At 42.9% G+C, this 27501-nt stretch overlaps 2 protein-coding genes across 7 annotated transcripts in view; both read left to right on the top strand.

Moving 5' to 3' along the window:
* BEND2 (BEN domain containing 2) overlaps positions 1–10072 on the top strand; it is a 33507-nt gene extending 23435 nt beyond the window's left edge. Inside the window, exons 8-12 of the mRNA XM_069770297.1 lie at positions 616–816; positions 1781–1902; positions 2537–2750; positions 3931–4134; positions 9142–10072. Of these exons, the coding sequence (XP_069626398.1) occupies positions 616–816; positions 1781–1902; positions 2537–2750; positions 3931–4134; positions 9142–9377 (977 nt within the window). The 3' untranslated portion in view covers positions 9378–10072. The remainder of the gene's footprint in view (positions 1–615; positions 817–1780; positions 1903–2536; positions 2751–3930; positions 4135–9141) is intronic.
* Positions 10073–10202: 130 nt separating this feature from the next.
* Positions 10203–26051, top strand: LOC104324977 (rho GTPase-activating protein 20-like). Of its 6 annotated transcripts, none has more exons than XM_069770300.1 (8): positions 10203–18349; positions 18517–18634; positions 18762–18907; positions 19496–19834; positions 20188–20259; positions 22968–23123; positions 23940–24003; positions 25514–26051. In XM_069770300.1, exons 4-7 carry the CDS (start codon positions 19697–19699, stop codon positions 23988–23990), a joined length of 417 nt encoding a protein of 138 aa, XP_069626401.1. In that variant the 5' UTR covers positions 10203–18349; positions 18517–18634; positions 18762–18907; positions 19496–19696; the 3' UTR covers positions 23991–24003; positions 25514–26051. The 6 variants fall into 6 exon arrangements, with proteins under 6 accessions (XP_069626401.1, XP_069626403.1, XP_069626402.1 ...); XM_069770302.1 differs by lacking the exon at positions 25514–26051 and having other exon boundaries at positions 19496–19587; positions 19674–19834; positions 23940–25481; XM_069770301.1 differs by lacking the exon at positions 25514–26051 and having other exon boundaries at positions 18762–19587; positions 19674–19834; positions 23940–25481.
* The last annotated feature ends 1450 nt before the right edge of the window (positions 26052–27501 follow it).

The following is a 27501-nucleotide window of genomic DNA, read 5'->3' as shown; positions in this document are numbered from 1 at the left end:
AATGAAGAATTCCATAGATCACTGCATTGTAACAAACAAGCACATGTAAAATAACACCATGTTTTAAAAACTAACGTGCATCTTTCTAAAGTATAAATGCCCCGAGTTATGTGGAAGGCTGAGCTATGAGTTTTTCGTCTAAAAAATAAGGTCATACAGCTGAAGAGCTGCCCGAATAGTAGGTGAAATACTCAAGACACCTATCTGCAAATTTGTAAACAGTGTATGATTTAGCAGTACTATGTATGGATATGCCTTTCTTCATGCGTCATTGTCTTGAAAACATACATGGTATCTGCACATGTGTAAAACAGGCCAGTCTAAACATTTTGGACTCTTACGTGTCTAATGTATTTTCTTGGGTGTTGTTATTTCAGTTAGTTACAGTACTGGTTAACGTGAATCAAAAATATATTTCTGTTACCATTCCAATTTAAAGCTGCTTTTGTAAGAGCAAAGATAAGTAATAAATAGTAGAATTACCTGTGGTAGAGAACATACACCAAGAGTACCATAGAGGTCAAGAGAAGGAGTTTGAAAAAGTGTTCTTTTTTTAACAACTTGCTTGGGTTTTTAAATTTTTTTTTTTCTTTACGTGTTTTTGTTTTCCAAAAGAGTTTGTTGGTGACCCAGTGAGAAATGTAAAAGTTCTTGGAAACTATTTGATGAAAGCTCGGCAAAAGACTAAACCAAAGTATGCAGCGCGCTACTTGGTTCGTGTCTTGTTCCCCAAGGAAACATTATTGTGCAGCATTATGGGAGTGAGTGCACGAGGGCGCAGAACATTGGATCCAAACAAAATTGCTGCAATAAGAGGTATGCTACCTTTCAAAATGCACAGATTTACTTCTTTAATACTTACAGAGTTTTTAACTTGCAATGAGTCATTTCTGTATGTTTCTGCTAGTCGTTGTCTAGCAACTGGTTGAACTGATAAATGCGGGTAGTGGATGTGCTCTACTCTGTGTCTTTTGATTTTGAAATTCCTACTCATCAATGGAAATTCCTTCTCACCCTCAATGTTCATTTTTCTTCAATGTGGATAAAACAATTCTAATTTCTCCTAGTTTTGTGTACTTCAGGTTCATCAGTCATGCTGACTGTTCCTAAATTTTTCGTTATGACTTATTTTGTGTTTGTGTGTGGCATGGGTTTTGTGGAGGTTTGGTTGGTTCGTTTTTTGTTTGGGGTTTTTTTGATGGCCATAGTTTACTTGGGACGAACATTAACTGGTGATTCTTAAATACCCTTCTCTTTCTCTTAAGTTTGCTTCTCTCATTTGTTTGAGAAATGGTGAAGATGGGGAGGGCATTTTTTTTTAAATGTCAAGCCATTTACACAGATCCCATGGTATGTATGTGTGAACCTATATATCTCCTTCCTGTTTAAAGGGTCGGAGATTATTTAAGCCATGTGAAGTAGTTGCAGCATCAGCATTACCCTGTCTCTTTTTTTTTTGTGTAGTTTGGGTTTTTTTTTTTTAAAGTTAGTCTGAGAATCACACCTTACCCCTAGTTCTACTAGGAAATGCTTAATAACAAAAGCATTATTCACAACACCTCAAAAAAGTATCACTGCACATCTTAAATTCATAGTGCTGCTTAGTTTCAAAATGTGAGTTTACTATCTCCCTTTAATTAAAGGTGGAAATCTAAAGCTTCTAAATGGAGAACAGTAAACGTGACGCACTTAGCTTTCTCTCTTTCTTTCTAAATTAGAGTAGTTTTAAATACCACTTTTTGTCATGAAGCTTAAAAAATTTTCTATGTTTTATATGCAGAATTTCTTGCAACTAACTTTCCAAACTATGATTTGAGTGAGCATGGAAAAGACTGGAAAACCTGTATCACGAATGTCAATGCTATGATCCGCTGTTTACGCTCTGAAACAAAAATAAACCCAGTAAGTTGTCTCAAGGTGATAATTTATTAAGTACTAAGTTCATGCTTCTTTCTCACATTAATTATTTGAACTCCTCATCATACGAGTGCTCTAATTGGAAATTCCTTGGGTTCTGTCTTTGCATTGCTCAGCATAGGCCTGTTGACTGCAGCACTCATTCCATATGGGGAATACTGGAAGCATACCCCTTTCTCTTGCTCTGCCTCTTCCTGCTCCTGTGTCCAGCATTCAGTGAAGAGACGTATAAGCATAGGATACTAAAATGAAAGCACTGTAAATGTTGCCCAGAAGTAGTGTCAAATTTGATTGCAAGCTTAAACATGTAGCTGCTAGCACTGTTTTCACAGGCTTTCCTTCAAATATATCCAGCCATGCATTTCAACTTTATATTGACTGAAACATCACTCCCAAAACATCTGTAACTCCATTCACCTCTGCTTCTAAAAAGCTTTGTGCAAATCTGTGAATATTTAGTATCTGTTTCACCTGTGGTTTTTGTGATTGAAATTATAAGAGTAACTATATTGTAAATATCTGGAATCTAATTTATACTAAATGGGAAGTGAACTGGAACACTAATTAGAAAACTGGTAGGCTTTCCCAGTGCATGTGCTAACCTCATTTAATGTTTCAGGAGACACCTGAAGGGAAAGAAAAAGTGGCTGACACTCCAGATACATCTCATTGTGTAGATTTGAATTATAATGAAGTTAGTGAAGGCAGTTCGCAAAACTCTCAGAAGATGACCAGCTCCGCAACTGACACATTGCAGAATTCAGGATTGGATAAGTTTCCAGAAGCTTTCCACACACCTGCAGTCAAGAAACCACAGTCTTTGGAACCTATGGGTAAACTAAGAAATTTTCACCTTATGGATTTGTGTGTTGCATTGTAAATGGTCAATGAGATGTGGAAGATGCTGCTGTAGGTGAAATTGTGAAAGGGATTTGCTGAAATATGTGGCTTTTCCTCTTAAGGCAGTCACTTGCTTTATATATAGTAAGTATTCATGGGAGCAAACAAGAACGTTATCTGGCTAACAGAACATGTGTTTTCATCTACCAGTGTCCCATAATACCTATCTACTGTAAGATTGGAAAGTTCAGCTGTAAGATACTCTGTTCAGTTTCTCTGAATAATTATTTTTCCAGAATTATTTCACAGTTGCCCTGTTTTTTTTTTATTTGGTAGATATTCTACCTTAATGGAGTAAGCTAGCTCAGAATATCTATTGAATGGTACTGCAATTTCAGAAAAGCACACCTTTCTGTAAAACTGACAATTTAGGACAATAAAAATCTTAAACCAGCCTTTATAGGTTTTTTTTTCCCATAAAAATGCACAATATACAAATGCATTGGGAAAAATTCCATGTACAGCACGTGATGCCTCTAGAAAGCTTCAAGGAAAATGAGTTGAGATTAGTTCCCCTTGGAAATTATTTATTTTATTAGAATCACTTTGGAGCTCTATCAGATCTGCCTCTGCACCCAAAATTTGTTAGTCTGATCCCACAGACCTCCTGATTTAGTATACATTTTGTGGTTTTGTTGTTTTTTGGTTTTGGTTTTTTTTATGTTTGCAGTGAAGTCATGTTGAAGTAGTTAAAAAATATTCACTCTGTTTTTCAGTTTCCACTTACAGGATCTAAGCACCATTGAAATAGCAGAACTTTTATTTACCTATGTAATTGGAAAAGCATCATCTTTTCATGTGAGATGAAAACAATTTAGAAAGCAATCATTAATAATGCAGGTTACATTGCTAGCGTTGCTGAAAGCATATCAGAAGTGCTGTTACATTGTTGTAAAAGAGCCGGGTGGGGGTTGGCTTCTTGGACATTTGTCCACAATGTGTTGCGTTTTAGTATTAGCTGTAGCATTATGGTTATGCTCTGGTCTTTCCAAGCAAGTACAGTAGTTTTAGGGAGAACTTTTTGTGTCCTAGTTTTATTGTAATACAGCCTCTTCGAAGCATGATCAGTACTGGATAAGTAAAATTTCTCTCTCTCTCTGACATCCTTTCTAGAACTTCTTGGAAGTCCGTGGCGCAATGTTCAGTTGCCTTTCTCAGTCATTTACGTAGCTAAGGGGAAGTCTCGGCCAGAGTTGTCAGCTCGCTACTTAATTCGTCATATGTTCACTGAAGATGTGCTGGTAAAAAGCAATGTATATGGTAATCTTGATCGTGGTATGAGCCCACTGGACTGCAACAGAATTAATGCTCTCAGAGGTAAGTAAGAAAAATATCTGTTCAAAGTGATAATGTGGGGAGATTAACAAAAGCAATTAACTTTGTATCCTATGAACAAACCATGGAGCTTCAGAAGTAAGTCTGTGAAACTGTTCTGCCAGGTATTAGTGCAAGCAGTGGAACAAGTTGAGAGAAAGTAGATGAAGTTATATTTAAGCAACTCAGGGAAGTCTTAGGGCTAGGGGGAAGTCTAGTCCTTCTGTAGTCTCAGGGAAGGGGCTAGGTAGGCCAACCTGTGGTAATGCACAGCAGGTTACGGAGCCCTTCACAAAAAGCTTTGGGGTGTGATAATTGGTGGCAGTATTGCCTGTAGAGACTATGAAATAATGGACCTGAAGATTCTTAGTAGAGTTAAAATCACCTGAGAGTACAGACCCTGTAGCTTAAGAGAGCAGACTTTGGCTTATTTGGGAAACTGATAGGTTGGAGCTTGTGAGAGATGGCTCTGAAGAGGAGAAGCTCAGGAAAGTTGGTAGGTCTTTAAGGACAGCATTCTACAAGCACAAGAGAGTCCACCCTGACACTTAGGAGAACTGGTAGAGTTATGTGGAGACAAGTTTGGCTAAGCAGTGAATCCATAACTGAGCTCCAGTGCAAAAAAGCAGTATACAGAGATTGGAAGCAAGGACAGCTTATGAAGCAGAATTCAGCAACTTTGCCTGGGAGTGTTGGAATGGTGTCAGGAAAGCCAAAGCTCAGCTAAAATTGAGACTTGCAAGGAATGTCAAGGGCAGCAAGAAGAACTTTTACCACAACATTAATTATAAAAGATTGAGCAAGGAGAGTGTGGGCCTGTTGCTGAATGGGGCAGGTAAATTAGTGACAACAGAGTCAAATTACGCTGAGGTGCTCAGCGCCTCCTCTACTTCAGTCGTCACCATGAAAGTCTCTCAGGCTTCTGGGCGGTGGTGGTGGCTGGGAACAGTCAGTGTGTTTTTACCTGGGGTAAATCGTGTTTGACTTGCCTGATTGCCTTGTGTGATAAAATGACTGGATTTGTGGATGAGGGGAGAGCTGTCACTTAGCTTGATTATTTATTTTTTTTTTTTAGCAAGGCTTTCAACACTGGCTCTGGCAATATTTTGGTATTCGTGTTGGGATGTTACAGTTTGGATGGGGGGACAACATTAAAGAACTAGATGGATGTTTGCGCTCAGAGGGTAGTCAGTCATGCTCTACTTGGGTGACTGACACATGGGGTACTGCAGGGGTCTGTCCTGGTACCTGGCCTGTTTAACATCTTTATCTATGACTTGGAGACAATGGAGAAAACTCATCTGGTTTGCATTTGACACCTAATTGGGACTATATTAACAGGTGCACAGCCAGCAGATCAAGGGAAAGGATTATCTCTCTCTGTTTAGCACTCCTGAGTTTGTATTTGGATTACTGTGTCCAATTTTTGGGTCCCCTAGTACAGGAAAGAGATATCGATAAAGCTGGAGGGCCACCAAAAGGTACAGGGAACCAGAGCACCTGCCCAGTGAGGAAACTGGGCTTATTTAGTCTGGAAAAGAGAAGGCTCCAAGAGAACCTAGTAGCAGCCTGCCACTACCTGTCTTCTCAGTAGACTCTCCGTAGAGTCAAGCTGTTCACAGCATTGCATGTGGGAAGATGAGAGAGAACAGGCATAAATGGAAATGAAGGGTTCCAACTGGATATGAGCAGGCTGCTTTTCCGCATGAAGACAGTCAAACAGCAGAGCACGTTGCCCTGTGAGGTTGTGCCATCTCTGTCCTTTTTCCACATCTCGGGACAAAGCCCTGAGCAACCTGGTCTGACCTCAGAGTTGTCTCTGCTTTGGGCAGAAGGTTGGAGTAGAGACCTCTCGAGGTCCCTCACAGCCCGAGTGACTGTGAGCAGAAAGGAACAGATTCAAGTGCCTTGCTCTTCGAAGGGCTCAGGGGTCAGCTCTCCCTATTCACCTAAGAGGGTCCATTGAGAGAAAAGGTGTCAGCAAATGATTTAGTTGTTTAGAAGCTACAGGTGGGATAAGGACTGCCGCCAAGTGAACAGGCAACATTTTGAACTAGACCAGTTTGAGCTGTTTGAATAACGAATCTTTACTGAAGATTTATCTTTTCAAATAACGTGTAACAGCCTATTCCAGTGTATGAATATGGACAGTTTTGCAGTTTCCTCAGCTTACACGAATCCAGGATGTCTTCAGGAAATTAGTATTATTTATTCTTTTGCAAGTACTATTCCAGAAGCAGAGGGTGGGTATGTTATGGTTCGAGTTGTAGCAGATGTTTTGCCTTCTGCATTGTTCTTGCTTCGGCATTAAGATTTCTGGAACACTGATCCATGCTCCTTCCTGAGAGGGAGTCTTCTGTTAGTCTCATTTGGTCCCTCCTGCAAGGCTGGATAAAGTAAGTAGAACTGTGACAGCAGAATTAGCATAACAGTTAAGTAGCAAGTGAGGAGGAATGTGAAGCAGGTTGTAGGTAGAAAAGGTGTATGGTTTATCACACAGAAGACAAGTTGGCATTATCTGGTAAGATTTAAGCATGGCCAGCACAAACAATGGTGTTGGGGGAAAGATCATCAGGTTTTTGTTGGCCATTTGCTCTGTGGTTATTACAGTATCTTAAAGAGAGAGTTCAACACATTTGATAAAGGTTTGGTCACGCAATATAGAAATCTTTCCACCATTTCTTTAATTTTCTGTGTTTTTGTCATATTTTCTTTGTTAAGTTGGCTTTTTCTATGAGAAATCTGAAGAGAAAATCCTTTGCCAGGAATTCTCAAGTTTTGCTTGTGGGATGTTGTTTACTGGGCTAGATCCCAGGCTGCAGGCAGTGTAATAGTGGAGTGCCTTCAGCATTTCCCGACACCACTGGCTTAATGTAGGGTTTTACTTCCTCCTGTGTCCTTATGATATCACTGTGGGATAGTGCTCACTGGGTTAGTAAGGTTGCATATTTGACTAGTTACTCTTGTCTGGACAATACTCTTAATCATATGATTTAGTTTTAGATAGTCCTGCAAGGAGCAGGGACTTGGACTCGATGATCCTTATGGGTCCTTTCCTACTTGAGATGTTCTATGATTCTATGATTCATCATACTTTTTAGAAATGTGCATCTTCTAACAAATCTTGAAACTCCTTCTCCTCCATGTCTGGAGTATAGGGAGGTTGAAAGGGTTGTTAAAATCTGGACAGTGCAGCCTAGCAGCTCCACAGGTGTGGCAAGATTGCCTCGAAGGATACAGCAATAGTGCTAAATAAAATGGACCTGGGACTTGCACTCTCTGGGGTGATGTCTGGGCATGGCTTGAGGGACAGAGCGTGCCAGAAACCTGTCCCAGTATGGCAAGGCTATACATAAGAGCGGGCTTTCCGAAACTGTACATATTACTTCACCACTAGCCTGGGAAGCTTTGCCACTTTAAGCATCTCCACATACTCCTATAGTACACATATTTTGTTTCATGACATTTTGAGCTCAAGAAGCATTCAAAAGGTGTATTAAGTGTGTCTTAGGGCTGCAGGAACACCATGTAGGGTCCAGAGCAGATGAGAAAGTCTTCTGTGTTGTGGTTGCAGCCAGGCCATGTCACTTGGCTCTGGGGCCAGAGGGGAGTCCCTGGCCCTGTTTTCTTTAACATTATAACATAGTCTGATTGAATGGCAGCATCAGCTCCTGGAATGTAATCCTGCAGAGCAGGAAGGGGCCCCACATATCCTTACTGTAGTCCCAACAATTCATCAATTTCTGTGAAAGAAAAGGTGTAACTTAAAAGCTGTTTTGTAGGCCATGTACAAAGGCTCTGCAGGCCTGGTAGTAGGAATTCGTGCTCCGTGCTGTAGCTCTGAGGCCAACATTTTCTTGAAGTTGCTGTTGGGGATGGAGGGGAAGAGAGCCTCGCTGCTGCTTCAGCCAACAGCTTGTGTATCCTTTGTCAGCATAGTTTATTACAGGAGCATCCTGGGAATGAAAGAAGCTAAGGTGCTCTCACTTCCCCCCCACCCCCCCCTGAGCAGAGTTAACATCAAGAGCAGAAGTTTTTTTTCTCTGTTATCTTCTTCCTTCAGACCCATGCTTTTCTGGCAAAATAGGTTTCCAGGTTTGGAACTACAAGTTAAAATATCAACTGTAAACAATGATACTTTATTAGATCTTTACTTGGTAGTACATGTGAGAGCAATGGAAAAACAAAAGTGACGTAATATCAAATAGCTATGCCTTTCATTCTACTAAGGTAAATCTAGATGTTAATCATAAAGTAGAAATAGTATTGCCTTTGATTTGAAATTACAGCTGAGAATTCCTTTTGGGTGCTTATCTAAATCTTTTAGGGGCTTGCTTAGAGAAAACATGTAATTCAGCTAAGCTCAGAAGGACAATCCTCAGTAATTAAAAAAAAAACAAACAAAAAAAACCAACTAAAGTCTGCTTCTAAAACTGCTCATTTTACTTTTTGAAGGGGAGAAAGGTGCTGTAGTCTTACGTTATTTATCCCATTGCTACCAAACTCAAGTATTTGTTTACCGATCTTGTTCCAGTATGGTAAGGAACAAGCTCTTGTGGTTTTTCTGTCACTGTTGTTCCTCTACAGCTGTGTTATGTTGAATTGCTGTATTTCATTTTAGTGAATGTAGTTGTCAGAGATCCTCTGAAGGAGGGCTTGGTCCTGCCAAATATTGGTCATTCTGAAATGGAGCCTGAGATTTCTTTGCTCTGGTTGACCACATTAGAAGCTGAAGTTATTCAGTACTTTAAGGAATCAAGCCCATGTACACGGTTACGTGTTTTCTTTGCATATTTTGTTTTTATGTTTAGACTTTTTGTTACTCTTTCTCAAATTAAATGGAAAGAGGGGGCAAGAGTATCTGCCCTTTAGCTTTGCTCTTCAAGCCTCACAATATGCCTAGCTGTCCTGTTTTGGTAGCATGCACTTGTTCTGGCTTAATTACACCCAAAAAGAGTACATAGCTTGCATAAATAATTGATAACTTGCTATTATATTCTTTATTTTCAGACTTTCTTCAAGAGAATTATCCATCCTTTGATCTAAAGGAAACTGGATACGATTGGAAGGCATGCGTGGCTGCCATAAACAGCACAATCCGCAGTCTCAGACATGACCATAAAAAGGCTGCAGTTGGAATCCGCCAGAAAGTCTTGGCAGTGCCACCATTGAATGCAAAGAGTCCTCCACAGAGTCCCACTTCAGTAAAGCCATTTGAAAGTGACACTATCAATCTCACGGACTGAAGCTTTCTAACATCTGTCTCAAATCTTAATTTAGCAGGTTTTTATAAATCCCATGTAGAAGCCTATTACATCGAGTTGTCCTATTATACTGAGTTGTCAGAAGCACTAAATAGTATTATTTCATGAGATCAAAGTTAGCAGAAGAGTTGGGAACCCTAACTCCTTGTATAAGTAGCACTTGTGCTCCTCAGAAATTACTTCCACTGTTACCTGTAGCATTTGCAATGTGCTCTCCCCTAAAAGCACCTTCTTCTCGTGATTCATTGACTCTGAAAAATTGATCTGATTAGAAAAGATGCACTGCACGTAAAGTCAGCTGAAGCAGATAGAAATGTGGAGAGGAAAGAATGGTCCTCCTTGGAGGAAGACTCAGAGCCATCTAAATTATCTCATTATGTATGAAGAATGAAATTTGCTTTGACAATTGGTTATTGTAAGCAAAAGTATCTAATGCAGAAAGGAAAAAAAATTATTGCATCTAGCTAACTTGTTATGTATCTCTCACTTTTTTTGCCTCCTATAGCAGTCTTTGTTGTAGGATAAGGAAAGAGGCAGACAACAATGTAAGTACAGTTGGTAATATTTTCTTTGCTCTGATTTAGCTCTACAAAAGCACAAAAAACCATGCAGAACAAACAGTCCAATGGTTGGTTCTGTTTTTCTTGATGAAAATTAAAGAAAATACTTTTCAGGGGCTTGCTGTACTGTTCACTGGCATATGTCTCATCCACTGGTATTGAAGTCCACAAGATGCAAATCTGCTGCAGCTTCCATCTCGAAGATTTGGATCCCGATTTAGATTTGAGAAATAATAATTTCTGTCAGCTTCAAGTCATTGGTCCTTCAGTTAAAACTGAGGACACGTGCTGTACTGTTGGTATGCAGTCAGAGATGACCAGCATCACTGGTATGCCTTCTCAATCTCATAATCATAGCTTTTCATACTTGGGTCTACAAGGCTAGGCATGTTTGCTTTGCTGTCTGGGTAGGCTGCTGTTCTAGAGACTTGTCATCCTGCCTTTGTTAACTTAAAACCTTGAAAGATGTGCAGTAATTATTCACAGAATGGTTGAGGTTGGAAGGGACTTCTGGATCCACTCCCCCTGCTCAAGCAGGGCCACCTAGAGCCCATTGTCCACCACCATGTTGAGGCAGCTTTTGAGTATTTCCAAGGATGAAGACTTTACAACCTTCCTGGGCAACCTGTGCAAGGGCTCAGTCACTGTCACAGTAAAATGTTTCCTGATGTTCAGAGGGAACCCTCTCTGTTTCAGTTTGTGCCCATTGCCCCTGGTCCTGTCACTGGGCACTACTGAGAAGAGCCTGGTTCTGTCCTTTTGGCTCCATCTTCTTTGCAACCTCCCCTCAAGTATTTATATATGTTGATGAGATCCCCCTTGAGCCTTCTCCAGATTGAACAGTCCCAGCTCTCTCAGCCTTTTCTCACAGGAGAGATGCTCCAGTCCCTTCATCATCTTTCTTTGTGGCCCTTTGCTGGACTCTCTCCAGTATGTCTGTGCCTCTGTTGTACTGGGGAGCCCAGAGCTGGACCCTGTATTCCAGGTGTGGCCTCACCAGTGCTGAAGAGAGGAGAAGGATCACCTCCTTTGGCCTGCTGGCAACATCCTCCTACTGCAGCCCAGGTTACCATTAGAATTCTTTGTGGCAAGGGCTTATTGCTGGCTCATGTTTAGCTTGGTGTCCACTAGGACATCCTAAGGTACACTCTGCCCCATCATCTATATCATTAATGAAGATGTTAAACGGGATTGGACCCCGTATTGACCCCTGGGGTACACCACTAGTCACTGGCCTCCAACTAGACTTTGTGCTGCTGATGATCATCCTCTGGGCCCAGCCATTCATCCAGTCTGCAATCCACCTCACTGTCTGCTCATCCAACCTGTACATCAGCAGCTTGTCTGTGAGGATCTTATGGAATGCAGTGTTGAAGGCCTTCCTCAAGTCGAGGTAGACAATATCCGCTGCTCTCCTCATCTCCCAGACCAGTTGTTTTATCGCAGAAGTTTATCAAGTTGGACAAGCATGACCTCCCCTTGGTGAAGCCATGCTGTGACTACTCCTGATGATTTTCTTCTCCTTCATCTGCCTGGAAATGGTTTCCAGGATAGCTGCTCCGTCACTTTCCCAGAGATGGAGGTGAGGCTGACTGGCCTGTAGTTCCCTGGGTCCTCCTCCTTGCCCTTCTTCAAGACAGAGGGGTGACATCTGCTTTCATCCAGTCTTTGAGCACTTCTCCCATTTGCCATGACTGATCAAAGGTTATCAAGAGTGGCCTCACAATGACATCAGCCGGCTCCCTCAGCACTTGTGGGCGCATCCCATCAGGCCCCTTGGACTTAATGTATGTCTAGTTTGCTTAAGTACTGCCTGACCATATCCTCTTCTACCCAGTGTGTCTTCCTTGCTCCAGCCTTTCCCCCTGGCCTCTGGGACCTGGGATTCCTGAAGGCCCGTCTTGCTGGTAAAGGCTGAGGCAAAGCAATCAAAAAGTGCCTCAGCCTTTCCCATGTCCCGTGTCACCCAAGGTCCCCTGTCTCATTCAGCAGCAGGCCCACACTTTCCCTAGCCTTCCTTTTGTAACCTATGTACTTACAGAAGCCCTTCTTTGACATCCCTGGCCACATTCAATTCCATTTGGGCTTTAGCTTTCCTAACTTCATCCCTGGATGCTCAGACAACTTCATTGCATTCCTCCCAGGTTACTTGTATTTTCTTCCATCCTCCGTATTCTTCCTTTTTGTGTTTGAGTTTTTCCAGAAGCTCCTTGTTCACACACAGAGATGTCCTGGCATTTTTGTTGTGTTGTTTGTTCAGATGAATCTCTCTGGAACTTGGAGACGGCGATCCTTGAATTTTAACCAACTTTCTTGGGCCCATCTTCTCCCCAGGGCCCTAATCCCATAGGACTCTTCCTGGTAGTTCTTTGAGGAGACCAAAGTCTGTTCTCCTGAAGTCCAGGATTTTGAGCCTGTGCCGTGCTTTAACCCCAGGTGGCAACTAAGCACCACACAGCTGCTTGCTTATTCCTCCTCCCTCAGTGGGATGGCGGACAGAATTGGGGGTGGGGAGTGGGAAGTGGGAAGTAAAACTCATGGGTTGAGATAAAAACAGTTGAATAGGACAGAAAAGGAAGGGAAAACACTACTGCTGCTACTTCTAATAATTATAGAATATACAAAACATGTGAGGCACAATGGAATTGCTCACCACCAACTGACTGATGCCCAGCCAATCCCCGAGTTGCAGTGCCTCTCTAGCCAACTCTTCCCAGTTAATATACTGGGCATGACATCATAGGATATGGAATACCCCTTTGGCTCGTTTGGGTCAGCTGTTCTGCCTGTGTCCCCTCCCAGTTTCTTGTGTACCCCCAGCTTTTGCTGGCAGGGCAGTATGAAAAGCTGAAGAGTCCTTGACTTAGTATAAACACTGCTTAGCAACAACTGAAACATCAGTGTGTGATTGGCATTATTTCATCCAAAATCCAAAACACAGCACTATACCAGCTACTAAGGAGAAAATTAACTTTATTCCAGCCGAAACCAGGAAAACATCTGCCCCTCATTCTATACTACCCACATCATGTCCAGGTTCCACACTTTCCAATACATTTTCAATTAATTACCATGGCTTTTTTGATACATATACACACAGATATCATTCCCTTAGTCTATGGGCCCAAGGGCTATTGCATGAATAATCTTCCCATTTAATTTGTTCAAAGGCTTGTTGTTGCTCAGGGCCCCATTTAAAATCATTCTTCTTCTGGGTCACTTGATAGAGAGGGCTTACAATCATACTGTAATTTGGAATACACATTCTCCAAAAACACACAACACCTAAGAAAGCCTGTGTTTCCTTTTTGCAAGTTGGCAGAGACACAGCTGCTATTTTGTTGATCACATCCATTGGGATCTGATGATGCCCATCTTGCCATTTTATTCCTAAAAACTGGATCTTCTGTGCAGGTCCCTTGACCTTACTTTCTTTTATGGCAAAACCGGCTTTCAGAAGGATTTGGATTATTTTCTTCCCTTTCTCAAAAACTTCTTCTGCCGTGTTGCCCCATACGATGATGTCATCAATGTATTGCAGGTGTTCCAGAGCTTCACTCTTCTCTGGTGCAGTCTGGATCGGTCCATGGCAAATGGTGGGGCTGTGTTTCTACTCCTGGGCCAGTCGATTCCAAGTGTACTAGATGCCCCTCCAAGTGAAAGTGAATTTTGGCTGGCGCTCTGCTGCCAGAGGGATTGAGAAAAACATTAGCAATATTAATTGTAGCGTACCGCTTGGCTGCCTTTGACTCCAGTTTGTATTGAAGTTCTAGTATGTCTAGCACAGCAGCACTCAGCAGCAGCATGACTTCATTCAGGTCACGATAGTCTTCTGTTAGTCTCCATTCTCCATTAGATATTTGCACTGGCTATATGGGGCTGTTAAAGGGTGAGCGAGTTTTACTGATCACTCCTTGCTCTCCAGTTGACAAATGAACTTGTGAATGGGAATCAGGGAGTCTCAGTTGGTGTGATAATGCTGCCGGTGCACTGTTGTGGTAGCAATTGGCACTTGTTCTTCAACCCTCAGCAACCCCACAGTCTGAAGGATCCTGAGAGAGACCAGGCAAGGTAGACGACTGTTTAATTCCCTCCGTCTCCAAGGCAGCTATACCAAAAGCCCACCGACACCCCTTTGGTTCCTTAAAATACCCTCCCCTGAGGTAGCCTATGCCAAGGATGCACGGAGCCTCTGGACCAGTCACAATGGGGTGTTTCTGCCGCTCATTCCCAATTAGGCTTACTTTGGCTTCCAGTACAGTTAGCTGTTGGGATCCCCCTGTTACACCAGAAATACAGATCGGTTCTGCCCCTTTATAATTTGATGGCATTAGAGTGCACTGTACACCAGTGTCTACAGTGCCTTGTACTCTTGTGGGTCTGACATGCCAGGCCATTGAGTCCACACAGTCCCATAAACCCGGTTGTCCCTTTCCTCCACCTGGCTGGAGGCAGGGCCCCTCTAATCCTGGTCAGAGTATTTGTTCCTTGTAAAAATTAGTTAGAAGTCCCTTCAAGAGGATAAGAAGTAAGATCAGCCTTCTACTCCCTCTGGAAATGAGTGGCATTTTTCCCGGAAGAATCCTGTTTTATGGTTGGTTTTCATTGTAACTCACATACCTGTGTATCTAGGGCCGAGGCAGGTTTTCCATCCCACTTTCTCATGTCCTCTCCGTGGTCATACAGGTAAAACCACAGGGTACCCTATGGTGTGTACCATCTATCTTCTCTCTCTTGAGCAGGGGCACACTTACACCTAATAGCTGAGATACTGGTCCGTACAGGTGGGGAGTAGGACATACCCTCTTTGAATTGCTGGAACTCCCAGGATAGTTTCTCAACTAGTATGTCTGGCAATTTCTCCACAGCTGAGATGAGGGAGTAAGAGAGATTTTCTTCATATTGCCAGACTCAGCCAGGCAATTCATCCACCGTTGGTCTCTCTTCATCCTTCCAGCTCAGTACTGCCAGTGCACTGGCATATGATGATGGTGTGCTCCATGCAAACCTCTGCCACATGGGTCGTGTGCATTGGACTTCGTATGGATCTGGGTAACTGTGCCTTCTCTGGGTCATAATAAACCATCTCTCACATGGCTAATTTCCTAAGGTACTGGATACTTCTCTCCATGGTGGTCCACTTGCCTGGATGACATACGGCATCTTTCCTAATGGGATACCTTTCCTTCATGCCTGACAGAAGTCGCCTGCAGAGGCTGAGGACTTGTGTCGTTTTTCCAGCCACCTTGTCAATGCCCCCTTCCCTAGAAAGGGATCCCAGCTGTTTGGCTTCCCTACCCTCTAATTCCAAGCTACTGGCCCCATTATCCCAGCATCAGAGCAGCCAGGTGATAATGTGCTTACCTGGACACTGGCTGAAATCTTTTTGCATATCCTGCAGCTCACTCAGGGATAGGGATTGGGTGATTACCTCTGGTTCTGCCTCTCCCCCCTGTTCTTGTGATGACCCTGGTTGATCTTCATCCCTCACTAAGTGAACTGATGTTTTTTTGTATATTTCTTCTGTATTGGGGCAACTGATACTGGCACAGGTTCATTCTCTGGTTCAGCTGTAGGGGGTTGGAGTGGCTGTGGTGTCTGTCGGTCTGTTTTCCTTCCCTTCCCCCTAAGGGTGCTGCATAATATTGAGCAGTGTTTGGTAGATACTGGCCAGGGCCCGGGACAGTGCAGTAAATTGTGCCTCTTTGGAATAGTCACACATTTTCCTTTCAAATATTCTGTCTTTTTATCAGGATCCTGTAGTTGTTCAGGAGTGAAGTTCGAAACCATTGGAGGTGAGAAGTTCTCTAGGTACCTGCCCATATTCTCCCACATGCCATGCCATGTGTGAATATCCAGCCTTGGGACGGATCTCTGGGTGATATTCTTAAATAGTTGCTTAACCTTAAACAAGACCTGGAAAACATTCAGGAGACATAGCAATAGGAATATGCTGATTTGAACATCCCAAGGATATTCAAAATTGTCAAGAGCTATTCTAATTTTCCTGGAGGAGAAGGGGAAGGTGAAGAAATGTGTCTCCCGCATGGATTGGCTCTCCGCTGAGAAAAGGTAAAAGGTGTAATTATTAATAGTTTCTGATAGATGGCTCCCAAAGTATGGAGGTGATGGCAGTGCTAAGTACAAATACAAAATTAGTTTCACAACCAGCAATTCTATCATATCATAACCAGTGTTACCAAGTACAACACTGTGATAACTTTCGCCTAGTTCCCATGGGTGTTAAACAGCACAACAGGGAGCATTTACTGCAAGTAAGGTATTACAAAATGCAACTTTAAGAACAAGTGCACCAACTTTGAAAGCGAATAAATCAACATTGTGACCCACTAATGAATGGTTATAACAAATTAGTTCTAAGATGTTTTAGTCAGATTTGTCATTATCTCAACCAGTCGAGCCCCATGTTGGGCACCAAAAAGGACTGTCGTGGTTTAATCCCAGCCAGCAACTAAGCACCATGCAGTCGCTCACTCACTTCCCCACTGCCAGTGAGATGGGGGAGAGAATCGGGGAGGAAAAAAGTAAAACTCATGGGTTGAGATAAAGACAGTTTAATAGGACAGAAAAGGAAGGGATAATAGTAGTAGAATACACAAAACAAGTGATGCACAATACAATTGCTCACCAGCCACTGACCGATGCCCAGCTAATCACCAAGCTGTGGTGCCCCCCCAGCCAAGTTCCCCCAGTTCATATACTAGGCACAATGTCACATGGTATGGAATACCCCTTTGGCTCGTTTGGGTCAGCTGTCCGTGCTGTGTCCCCTCCCAGTTTCTTGTGCACCCGCAGCGTTCGCTGGCAGGGCAGTATGAAAAGCTGAAAAGTCCTTGACTTAGTATAAACACTGCTTAGCAACAACTGAAACATCAGTGTGTGGTTGGCATTATTTCATCCAAAATCCAAAACACAGCACTATACCAGCTACTAAGGAGAAAATTAACTTTATTCCAGCTGAAACCTGGACAGCCTGCTTTTTACCCTCCTCACTCCCCTCAGGATCCTGAACTCCACCATCTTATGGTCACTGCACCTAAGGCTGCTTTTGACCTTCACATTCTCAACAAGCCCCGCATTGTAGGTGAGTAGGAGGTCCAGCACAGCACCTCTTCTCATTTGTGTCTCTGTCACTTAGAGGAAGAAGTTATTGTCAATAATAAATATTCATGCCCTTGCCTTTCCTTTCTGTCCACACAACACTAAGATTTATTAGTGCACTGAATTACATATTAAAAAAAAAATCCAAACACATTTTGAAAATTACTTGGATGTTGAACTCAAAAAAATAAATAAAAATGAATGACTATACATTCGATTTCACATCCCCCTCAGTTTCCTTTGTAAGTTGAAATTCAACAGCAGCAACTGCACAGAAGTTAATGGGTTCTTTGTTGTTGGGGTTTTTTTTGGTTGTGTTTTTTTGATTTGGGGGGGGGGGGGGGGGGTTGTTTGTTTGTTTTCAAAAGAGGAAGTATTTGGTATATAGCTTTGTTAATTGTTTTTCCAGCATCAGTCACACAGTCCTCTCACTGTCTACATATTGGCTAACTGATGCGTGAACTTGGCTTGCCACTTGCATTATGTCTGACTGTAGTCTCAAATGTCCAACTTTTTCACAGAAAGAAGCTTCTCAGAAGGCTGACACGGGATCAATTTCACCTCTGAAAGCTGATGCAACTGTGGCTTCTAAAATTATGCTGTGTACATAGCAGAACAAGGTTTAACTAAATCTGTCCTCTCCAAGGCAAAGGTTTCATGGTTTGGTTTTTTTGCTAGCAACAGGATAGAATAGTGAAGTTACTTGTTCTCACTTTAACTTCTATTCATAACAAACTATTTATTGTATACAGTATAGGATCAGCTTTTTTATTTCAAGTTAGGATATACAATGGCCTTATCAGGTATGAAATTAGTAATTTAAGTTTCCCCTACTTCTACTCCTTGCAGAAGTCTTCTGTAGGATTTAAGAAAGAGGCTGAATTTCTGATTGTTTTGTTGTTTTTTTTTTTTTTTACTAGAAATGTTGTACTACAAATTTGTTCTGGTTTACTACTAACAAATTCTGCTGTTACTGTTCTATACAATCGTTCTTGTAAATGCCAAGAACTTTGTTGTGTGTAGATATTACTAGTTCCAAACCAAAAATGCTTACATTTTTTCAGCAGTTTTATGAAACTTTTTCACTGTCCTTCACAGATTTTAATGGTAGAATGATATATTTATTGAATGACCTGTCTGGCACTGAAATCTGTTCAGTGCCAACGAGGACCTGCTTCCACTGGAGGCTATGCTGGAGGTGACCAAGAAAGTACACTGTGTTGAGCAGCCAGCTGCAGCCTTCCTGGCCCATCTGAGCTTGGCTGTTCAGAGGTCTCTGGCTGCCCCCTCTCTCCAACAAATGCTGGGGGGGGGGGGCTGCCTGCAAGAGGATCCCCACAGCAACATCCTTCTGCACAGAGGCAAGGGTCGGGAGCGGGAAAGGCTGCTCGACACATTCTCAGGCACCTGCGCTGAAAGCAAGGCTTTCCTGTGTGCAGGTGAAGGTGCTGGTGGAGTTCCTGATTGAAAACTGCAGGGAAATCTTTGGGGAGGAGATGGCAGGCCTTTCCAGTCCCTCAGCTGAGGAGTCACCAGCGCCCATGGGCAGATCCACAGGTATGAGGAGGGACTGAGGGTTGTCAGAGCCCAAGCAGACAGCCGGTGTAGAACTTCAGGTGGGTTTTGCTTTAGCTGTTACCCATTTCCAACAAGTCACTTTGCTGCACGTGCTTTTGCTTTCCAGAGCTGCCTTTGGAAGAGCAACGTAACCCTGCAGGCGAGGCAGATGTGGACCACCAGGCAAAAGCCTTCCTGGACACACCACGATCTCTACTCATCCTCCAGAAAGCAGCAGGGGCAGCCATGGAGGTGGGATGAGAAACGGCAGAGGTATGGCAGCTCCACAAACACTGGGACAACATGTCTAGTGTAGGAGGGGAGTTTCAGATGAGTCCAAGTAGCTGGGGTGCCTCCTCCTGGCATTCCGTCTCTTGTGGCTTAGTGTGGGGTTGTTTTCCCTCCCCGGAATGATACATTGTAAGTAAAACTGGGGTTGTTTCTCAAATGCATTAGGCATGTGCTTAATCAACGGAAATACCTACAAAATACCTACAGAAAGAGAGATTTCAAAAGCAAAGCCTTCCACCGCAGAAGGTGGTATTGCGCCAAAGGGATATCTGCAGAGCTCTGTCTTGGGAGGGCAGAAGAAACCCTGGCAGAATGAAGTGGGAAAGCCTTTTCTTGCCTGGGGGGTGGGACGGGACTGCAGGCTCCCTGCTGAATGGCCCCCACAAGTGAACTGAGTGTCACACACCTGTGTGAACATCGTGTTCTAAAGGGAGGCCCCTGGAAGACAGGGCTAATGCAAACCAGCCAAAGGGATCTTCTATGTAGAGCTGAGTTAGCAATTTGCCAAACTGTTGCCTACTACTCCAGGGCATTCCTTGCCACCTGCTAATACCGACATTTCTGTTTTAGGCACCCGTTGCTTTGCTTCCAACCACCCCAGAGACCACGGTAGGCACTGTGGTATGCACAGAGGAACTAAAGAGCCTTTCAGAGGAAAGAAGGTAAAATGAGTCAGCTTTGGTTAAATCAAGAACTGATTCCAGATGATCCTGGTGTTACCTATCTAATCACGCTGTGGGGTGGAAAGGTTTGCAGGCTCCCCCCAGGAAAATGAAAACTGAAGAAAAAGAAAGAGAAAAGAGGCCTGGGCAGAGGAGAGGGAATGCCAACAAGAAAAGAAGAGAAGGAAGAGAGAAAAAGATGGGGACTGAAAAAAAGCAGGAAGGGCCAGAAGGTGAAGAAGGCCAGGTGTGTACCAGGCTCTGCTGCCCATCTTTCCCAACTCTGAACACTGGGCTACATCAGTCGAACTCACTGGCAAGGACAGTGAAGGATGGTGCTGCACAGGGTATGGAAATAACTCCATGGCTGCTCCCCAGGGGCTCCCCATCGAACCCTGCTGCATGGCACCAGGGCCCTGTGCATCTCTGCATGTGCACAGGTCTCTAAGGGCATTAACCCTAGTCAATGCCAGCCATAGCTGTTTCTTCTGGGCTATAAAGAATTCCTTGTCGATTATGTTCCCCAAAGACAGGGGAAACAAATCCTGCCTATTCCTGCCTTTGTAGGTTTATCAGTGCTTTCTGACTTTACCGTTGTAGGTGGTGATTTCCCAGTACTGGCCGAACCACTGTGACTCCTGGGCTCCCGCACTTGAGATCCACAATAAAAGGGTATTTTCTTTCTTCTGGCTATGTCTGCTATATGATACTCTGGGCTAGGTAGATGTTTTGTGATGAATTGTATTGGAGGAGTTTGGGATCATCCCTTGTCCCAGAATCCTTTCCAGCAGGCACCAGGGCTGAGGTCAGAGGCTTTAGGAGTCAAACCAAAGCACAGAATCACACAAAATGGCTGAAGTTGGGAGGGACCTGTGGCAGTCATCTGGTCCAGCCCCTCTGCTTAAGCAGGGTCATCTAGAGCAGGTTGCCCAGGACCATGTCCCCTTAGGTTTAGAGTCTCTCCAAGGACGGAGACTCTACAAGCTCCCTGGGCAACCTGTGCCAGCATTTGTCCCCCGACAGGAAAAAGTTGTTTTCTCATGTGCAGCTGGAATATCGTATGCTTTAGTTTGTGCCTGTTGCTTCTGGTCCTCTCGGTCTGCACTCTTGAGAAGAGCCTGGCTCCCTCATCTTCATTCCCTCCCAGAAGGTTTTTATACACATTGATAATACACCCCTCACCCCCTGCAATAGCTCAGAACAAGTTACCGTGCAACTGCACGCTCTGGCTGCATAGGAGGCACAAAGCACCTGGCCCATTCCTTTTAATCAGTGGAAAAGTACAGATTCTCCCATGACCTCAGTCACTCTGTCTAACATATAGATAAGCATTATTTTTATACTCCTCTCACAGTGGGAGAAACACTGTGTCTGTGCAGTGTGTGGGAATCACTTTACCAAGATTCTTTTATTTCCAAAACAGTTGGGAAAAAAAAAACCAAAACAAAATGCAATTTTAAAACTTATTTAACCCAGGGCAGACTTCAGGATTCTCATTCTCACAAGTTATTTTACAATTGTATAACCTTGTAGACTGTACTGAGAATGAGTATCTTGTATGTGACATATTTAAAAGTTTCATTTTTGGTGTCTACACACTTCTGCTGATTGTAATGCCTTTGTTAATGGCAACCGGCAACAGACAACGCATATTGGTTTCAAGGCACTGTGGAACAGAGAAGATAGTTTGCCAGTGTTCTTACTGCTGTTGCAGACATTGTTTCAGTGGCTTGCAAGTGTCACGTTCCAAGTACCTTTTCCTACCATTGCTGCATAATTTTTTTTTAATCCAGAAGAATGTTTCTGTACTTCCTTTTGTTACCAAAATCCAGAATAAAATTCCTTAACACCAGTGTGACGTTAAGAAGCAGGCACTTTGTTTTTTGCAGCGCTGGGGACATGGGGAATCGCTCCTCCAAAGGCATGTCTGACTTAGTATTAAAATCCATCAGTTTTTATACACTTTTTCTGTCGAATCATTGTTACGTAAGTTCTTTTACATAAAAATGCATACTATGCTCACTCGTAAATTTAAGCTTTATAATGATTGGGTTTGCTAGTTATATAACCTTATCAATATTCTTATTTAAAAACAATCATTGGTCAATTTCACTTAGCTCTACTGATTGGAATCCTCAATATTCAAATCAAGATGAGAAGGGTAAGGGGGTTTCCAAGCAGCAAACAGGTGTCCATGACAGTCGTCTTAGTTTCTTGTCCTTGCTCTTTGAAGCTTAAGACAGCTTCAACCACAGGTGGTCAGTTCCAATATTGTTCTTATCTAACATACAAGAACATCTAGTGAGAGCAAAGAACTACAAAACTTACTTATGAGTAATTACTAGTTAATCACTTGACTATACTTTTATAATTACCTCTATTGTTTCAATCATAATGTTAGTTTCCAAACACAAAATTCAATAGAAAATATCTAAGGTTTCTATGGTTATACCTAACATGATTCATTGCACCTAACACAATTCCCTGTGGTTACAGTTTTAACTTGTAAGTACAAAACTGAATTTTCCTTGTATTGTAACACCTTCCCTGTAGATGTATGTTGATCTACATTGCATGCTATTGCAGAGTTCTTAGTCTACCAGTTACAGATTACTCCTTTCAGTTCTTGTGCATTTATGAATGTGTATCTACCTATATACCTACTAAACTAACGTTTATTCAGACGTAATATGCAACTGCTACAGAAGTCAGCAATTTTGCTAGTTATGGTGTTTTCCCCCAGTCAGTTGTTTTACTATCTAATAAGTACCTGATGACAGAGAAGGGGAATGTCAAAAAATAGACGAGTTAGGCTTTATATTAGAAATGGTTTTCGTAAGATTTAAGAGAACACTGTTTTGGAATAAGGATTTACATACTGCTCCTGGTGTTCTGTTGGGCTAATGTTTTGCAAGAAGGTGAAGTGTTTAACTTTCAAATGCTGTTTATGTAAATTGGCTTACCTATGAGTAATCTCTTTCAACTGTGTGTAACAAAGAAATAAATTTGCATATGTAGACATGTGCATATGCATATATAATTGTAAGTGCACAGCTGGGAACGATGCTTGTGTTTGGTGAGGGTAGACATACACAGAGGGACAGCAATGGGGAAAGAAGAACCTTTAAAGATAGTCTAGTGTTGTTCTCATTCTAAAGGTGAATGATCAACTTTCTGTATCATTCTTGACAAATGCTTGCCTAATTTATTCTTAAACATTTCTTGTATTTATTACTACTGTTGCAAAGATTGCTACGTGCCCTAAGTTTTTTGGGTTGTAATTTAGGCCCCATTATTCTGTGTCTTGTGTGCAGTGGATGTACACAAGGTGTCTTTTTATAGCTACCTTTTAGAGTTTAAACATTGTTATTTCTCTTCAGTATTGCCCTTTCCAGGTTAAGCAGCTGTTTTTCAATTTATACTTTGAAGTCAGACTTTTGTACATCATTGAGCACCCTCTTGGACTTCCTGTAGACTCTCACCAGTTATACTACACCCTTCTTGAAAAGCAGTACATCATCTGGAGGGTTCAACAGGTAATCCATGCAAATGTAGTGCTGCAAAAATAATGCCTGGATGTACTAACTAACTCAAGTGTGATGTGTGAGAAGTAATCACTGGGCCTTTTAATTAGTGAGAAATGGTACATAAAAACTAGGTGACAGAAACAGGACATGAGGCTGGCATACTGGTCTTCAAGCTTGCAGTGCAGCTCTGTGGGCTTTGGATGACTAAATTAAAGCATGAGGCACAGGAGAGAACTGCTGCTGGATCTTAGTGAAAGATGGTAAATCATTTGGAGAGAGGTTTTCAAAGTCAGGAATTAAAGTCAGGTGCCCAGTTCCAGATTGCCTGTGAAATCACTGTGTACTTCCCCTGTTTGTGTAACTTTGTGTTGTATATTGTCTAGCAGCTTTTATTTCAAAGTTAACAAAGTTACGCTTGTGTGATAGGTGATATAATGATCTCATAATAATAGGCAAAATCCAAGTCATGGAAAATGTCAGCATTTGAAAGAGAGCCCTGATAAATTACTAGCACCTTATACAACTGCCAGTTACCATGCTTTCCATGTTACAGCTGTCTTAATCATTGATGCTGGTTCCTCAGACTTGGAGCTGTAATACCTGATTTTTGTTTCAGGGTATATTATGAAGTTGCTGATGGTAGTGCCTTAGCTTTTTGGCTAAAAAGAATAGCAAATACTTTGTGGATTATCAGTAAGAGCAGCAGTCAAACAGCATTCTTTTCGAATCAACAGAGAAGAAAGCTGCACCAGTTTGTCTGGGTTCCCTAATAACAAAGGTCTTTCTCACATTTATTGATCCTTTTGTATTTTCCAACTTGTTCAGGGTCAGTTGATGACTGGAGTGAACTGTCCCATCTTTGAAAACTGCTTGTAACTGTGGAAAAGAGGTTTGTTGGCTTCCTCGTGTGATAAGCAGACATTGAAGAAATTGTATGCTGCTCCTCTCTTAAGTCAGAGACAGGAATTGGATAGATAATGTGTTACTAGAAAATAAAATAGAACTGGGCCCCTTGAGACAGAAAATGTGCTGATGAAATCATGTAGTAGTATTATCGAGACATAGTGACTGTTTTCTCAGCTAACAAACAGATCCTATGCAAAAATGATGTTTGTTCCAGGTAATTCTAGTCAGTCTCCCAAGGCAATGGATGTCCTTTGCAAATGAGAAAAAGTGGACCTAAGTATTGAAACAATAAGGGCTGTTTTCTTCTCCAGTTCAAAATTGGCACAGCAGAGCCTATATAGTTTTCAAATCGTTAGCAGCTCCTTCACCTGCTTGTTAGCAAACAGAGCAGAATCTGTACTTTCTCCTTCTCTATGGCTCTTGAAAGAAACTTGAACTCGTTTGCTTGTTGGAAAAAAAAAAAAAGGGATGTTGGATCAAGCACAACTATAGCAAATACTGAGTTTGCTTAAATTATTTAGAATTTTCATGTGTTGCTACTCATTAGAAAAAATCAAAACTTGAAAAAAATTACTATAAGGATTAAGCTATGAGATTGTTTTCAGGAAAAAAAAGAATAATAAATGGAACATAGTTGTAGAGAAAGTAATTTTCATAGCACTTTGAGGTAACATAGCTGTCTAAACATGATGTTTAAGGAAAAGATACTTGGTGTCTTTATGATTCTTTTTGTGGCCTTCTAAATGAAAAGTCTGACTGTATGAACCCTGGTTGACTGTGTGAACCCTGGTTATCTGTGTTACAGAAAACTGATCTGCTTTGCAAGCTGAGATTATTCTGAAACAGAGCAAAGTAGGAGAGACATAGTCTTGTGGTTTTGGTTAGTATCGTGCAATTTAAACAGACTGTATAACAGCCAAAACTTTTTGTGATTTAAAAACTTCATTTGACTGCATAAAGGATGAATATGACCCATGAACAGTTTCTTGTGTTCATGCACATTGCCAGTGTTTTACTACTGAGAGAAGTCCTAGCAATTGTAAACAACTAGATGATTCATCAGAACATCACACACAAATGTATATCTCAAATAATTTTTGTATCACAGCTAGTCTAAATGCATTAATGTTTTATGTAAGGAGCTCTTCCCTAATAATCTATTTCTCATTTTATGTGATAGACAATGAAAGAATTTCTTCAAATATCTAAAAGGAAACATTGGATGAGAAAAGGGGAGAGACAGAGTGGGTTTTGAAGTGTTGATGCAATATTATAGATTGTGTTGCAGTTCACAGAGGAGAAGACTATTTTGGTTATAATACCAAAATATTTCTCTTCCACATCTGTAAGCTACACTAATGATTTTATGCTTAGAAGCTTAAAAGATCCTGAGAAGTTAATTTCAACCTCTTCATAAAGGCTACATGGCTAACACGATATTATTCCCTTTTTGTGGTCTAGATTAACGATATTATTCCCTTTTTGTGGTCTAGATTAACACATATCTTTCTCAGTGACAACTATTGAACTGGAAGTATTATTTTCACATATCCTGCATATCAGAAATGGTAAGACTAAGTAAATTGTCAGAGGTTTGAATTTACAAGTCTACTGAAGCCTTTAAGTGCCTGATTAATGTTTAAGAGCAGAAGAAACCCTACTGAATTCAGGTGGGACCATGTTTTTGTGAAGCAGCACAACTTGTTTTAGTACACCCCATGCACCTTTGTACCGACACATACCCTACCCCCTGTTTCCGTGTCTCCCCCATATGGCCCCCCCATCTCCTGCTCTGGCCCACCCCCTTCACCCACACAAGTTTTTAACCCATGTGCATCCCCTGCTCTCCTGTCTCCTGCCCTGCCTCCCTCCTTTCCCTTCTCCGTATTCCACACCACCACCCCCCATCATCCATCAGGCTCCAGACCTGTGGTGTGCTGCCTGCACCCCGTTCTCTGTCATTTTTTTCTTCTTTTCCTTACTTGTTGTTGTTGTTGTTTCTTTTTAATGATTAAACTGTTTTTGTTTCAAGCCACGAGTTTTCTCACTTTCACCCTTTCCGATTGTCTCCCCCATCCCACTGGGGGCAGGGGAGCGAGTGAGCGGTTGCGTGGGGCTTCGTTGCTGGCTGGCGTTAAACCATGACACGAGGTTAGTTGCAAGCCCTGCCTGGCTAATGCTTGAGGCTCTCTATGTTACTCCTGCCATCTTGACAGGCCGTCCTTGTTCTTCATTGCCGCTTTATAGCAAGTGCCTCTTGCTCCGTAAGCAGCAGTACTTGGACCATGCAGGTATTGCATGTTGCAGGCAGCAAAAGGCAATTGTGACGCTTGCTGGTGGGAGCAGCAAGGAGTGCGGAGCCACGCTCCTGTAGGGAGCAAAGATGGAACCTCGAGGGCTCTACGGTCATCTGCTGAGGACATCTAATATCCTGACGTGCCTCTTTGCTTTCCCTGCTTCACGTCTGATTACTTTGCATGCCGGAGGGCAAGGTGGTAAGTAACACCGTGCAGCATCTCTTCGATAAGAGACAAGCCCCGCACAAGAAGCCTTGCGTGCGTGCAGGATTAGGAGAGCAGAGTTCTGATAGCACGGAGGTGAGGAAAGGTGCGCCTACCCCAACTGAGCCCCGGATCACCAGGGTATCGCTCGCTTGCAGGTGGGCCGCCCGCATCTGGTGCGTTGGGACGTGCCGTTTCCTGCTGGACAGAGCTGCCCCTCTGGCACAAATCAGCTTTGGGTCTCTTGTGGCCTGCCTTCAGGCTGTCACCTGAACCAGGTGTTATTTTTTTTTTTTTTAAATCTCTCGCCAGCATCTGTTGACTGGCTGCTGTCACTCCCGCAACCCTGATGCCACATGCAGACAGATACAGCAGTCCCTGGGGCTTGGTCCAGGGGACCCCCTCCCCCTTTGCAGGTTCCCTGTGCTGCTTCTCCTCTCTAGATAATGGGGTGGGGGGCAGGGACAGAAGCAACCACCTGAATTGTCTGTTCTTTGCACTTGACTGCTGTAAACGCTCCAGCTACTCGGGTGCTTTTTGGAACAGAGGCGATGAAGATGACTGCCCGGGCTGCGAGTGGGGAAAGGGCAGGGCAACGTAAACCCTGTGCTCCCAGTAAGTAGTTCCCGCCTGTGGCTGGTCTCTACTGGGCTGAGCTGTCAGTCATCCCTCATCCAGCTGATGCTCAGAAGAGGATCGTTACGGGGATGCGGATGCTGTTGCCCGGTGACCGAAGGTGGGAACTGGCGCTGGGGAGGCCGGCATGTGCGGTGGTGTGTGTCGGTGGGCTCCAGCTGTTGCCGGGCAACCCAGACACGGTACGGCAGCTCGACAGCCGTGCATGCGCGGCGGAGCGGTTCACGGCGCTGCTGCTGTTGCCTGCCAACCAAAATGCGTTACAGCAGCTCGGCAACTCCGCATGCGCGCTGCGCCTTTTATGGCACGCGCCGCTGTTGCCTGGCAACCAAAGCGCGACAAAG

This window comes from Haliaeetus albicilla, chromosome 25 (genome assembly GCF_947461875.1).
Source record: "Haliaeetus albicilla chromosome 25, bHalAlb1.1, whole genome shotgun sequence".
Classification (NCBI taxonomy): domain Eukaryota; kingdom Metazoa; phylum Chordata; class Aves; order Accipitriformes; family Accipitridae; genus Haliaeetus; species Haliaeetus albicilla.
Note: the sequence above shows the minus strand (reverse complement) of the source record. Positions and strands in the feature narration are given on the sequence as shown.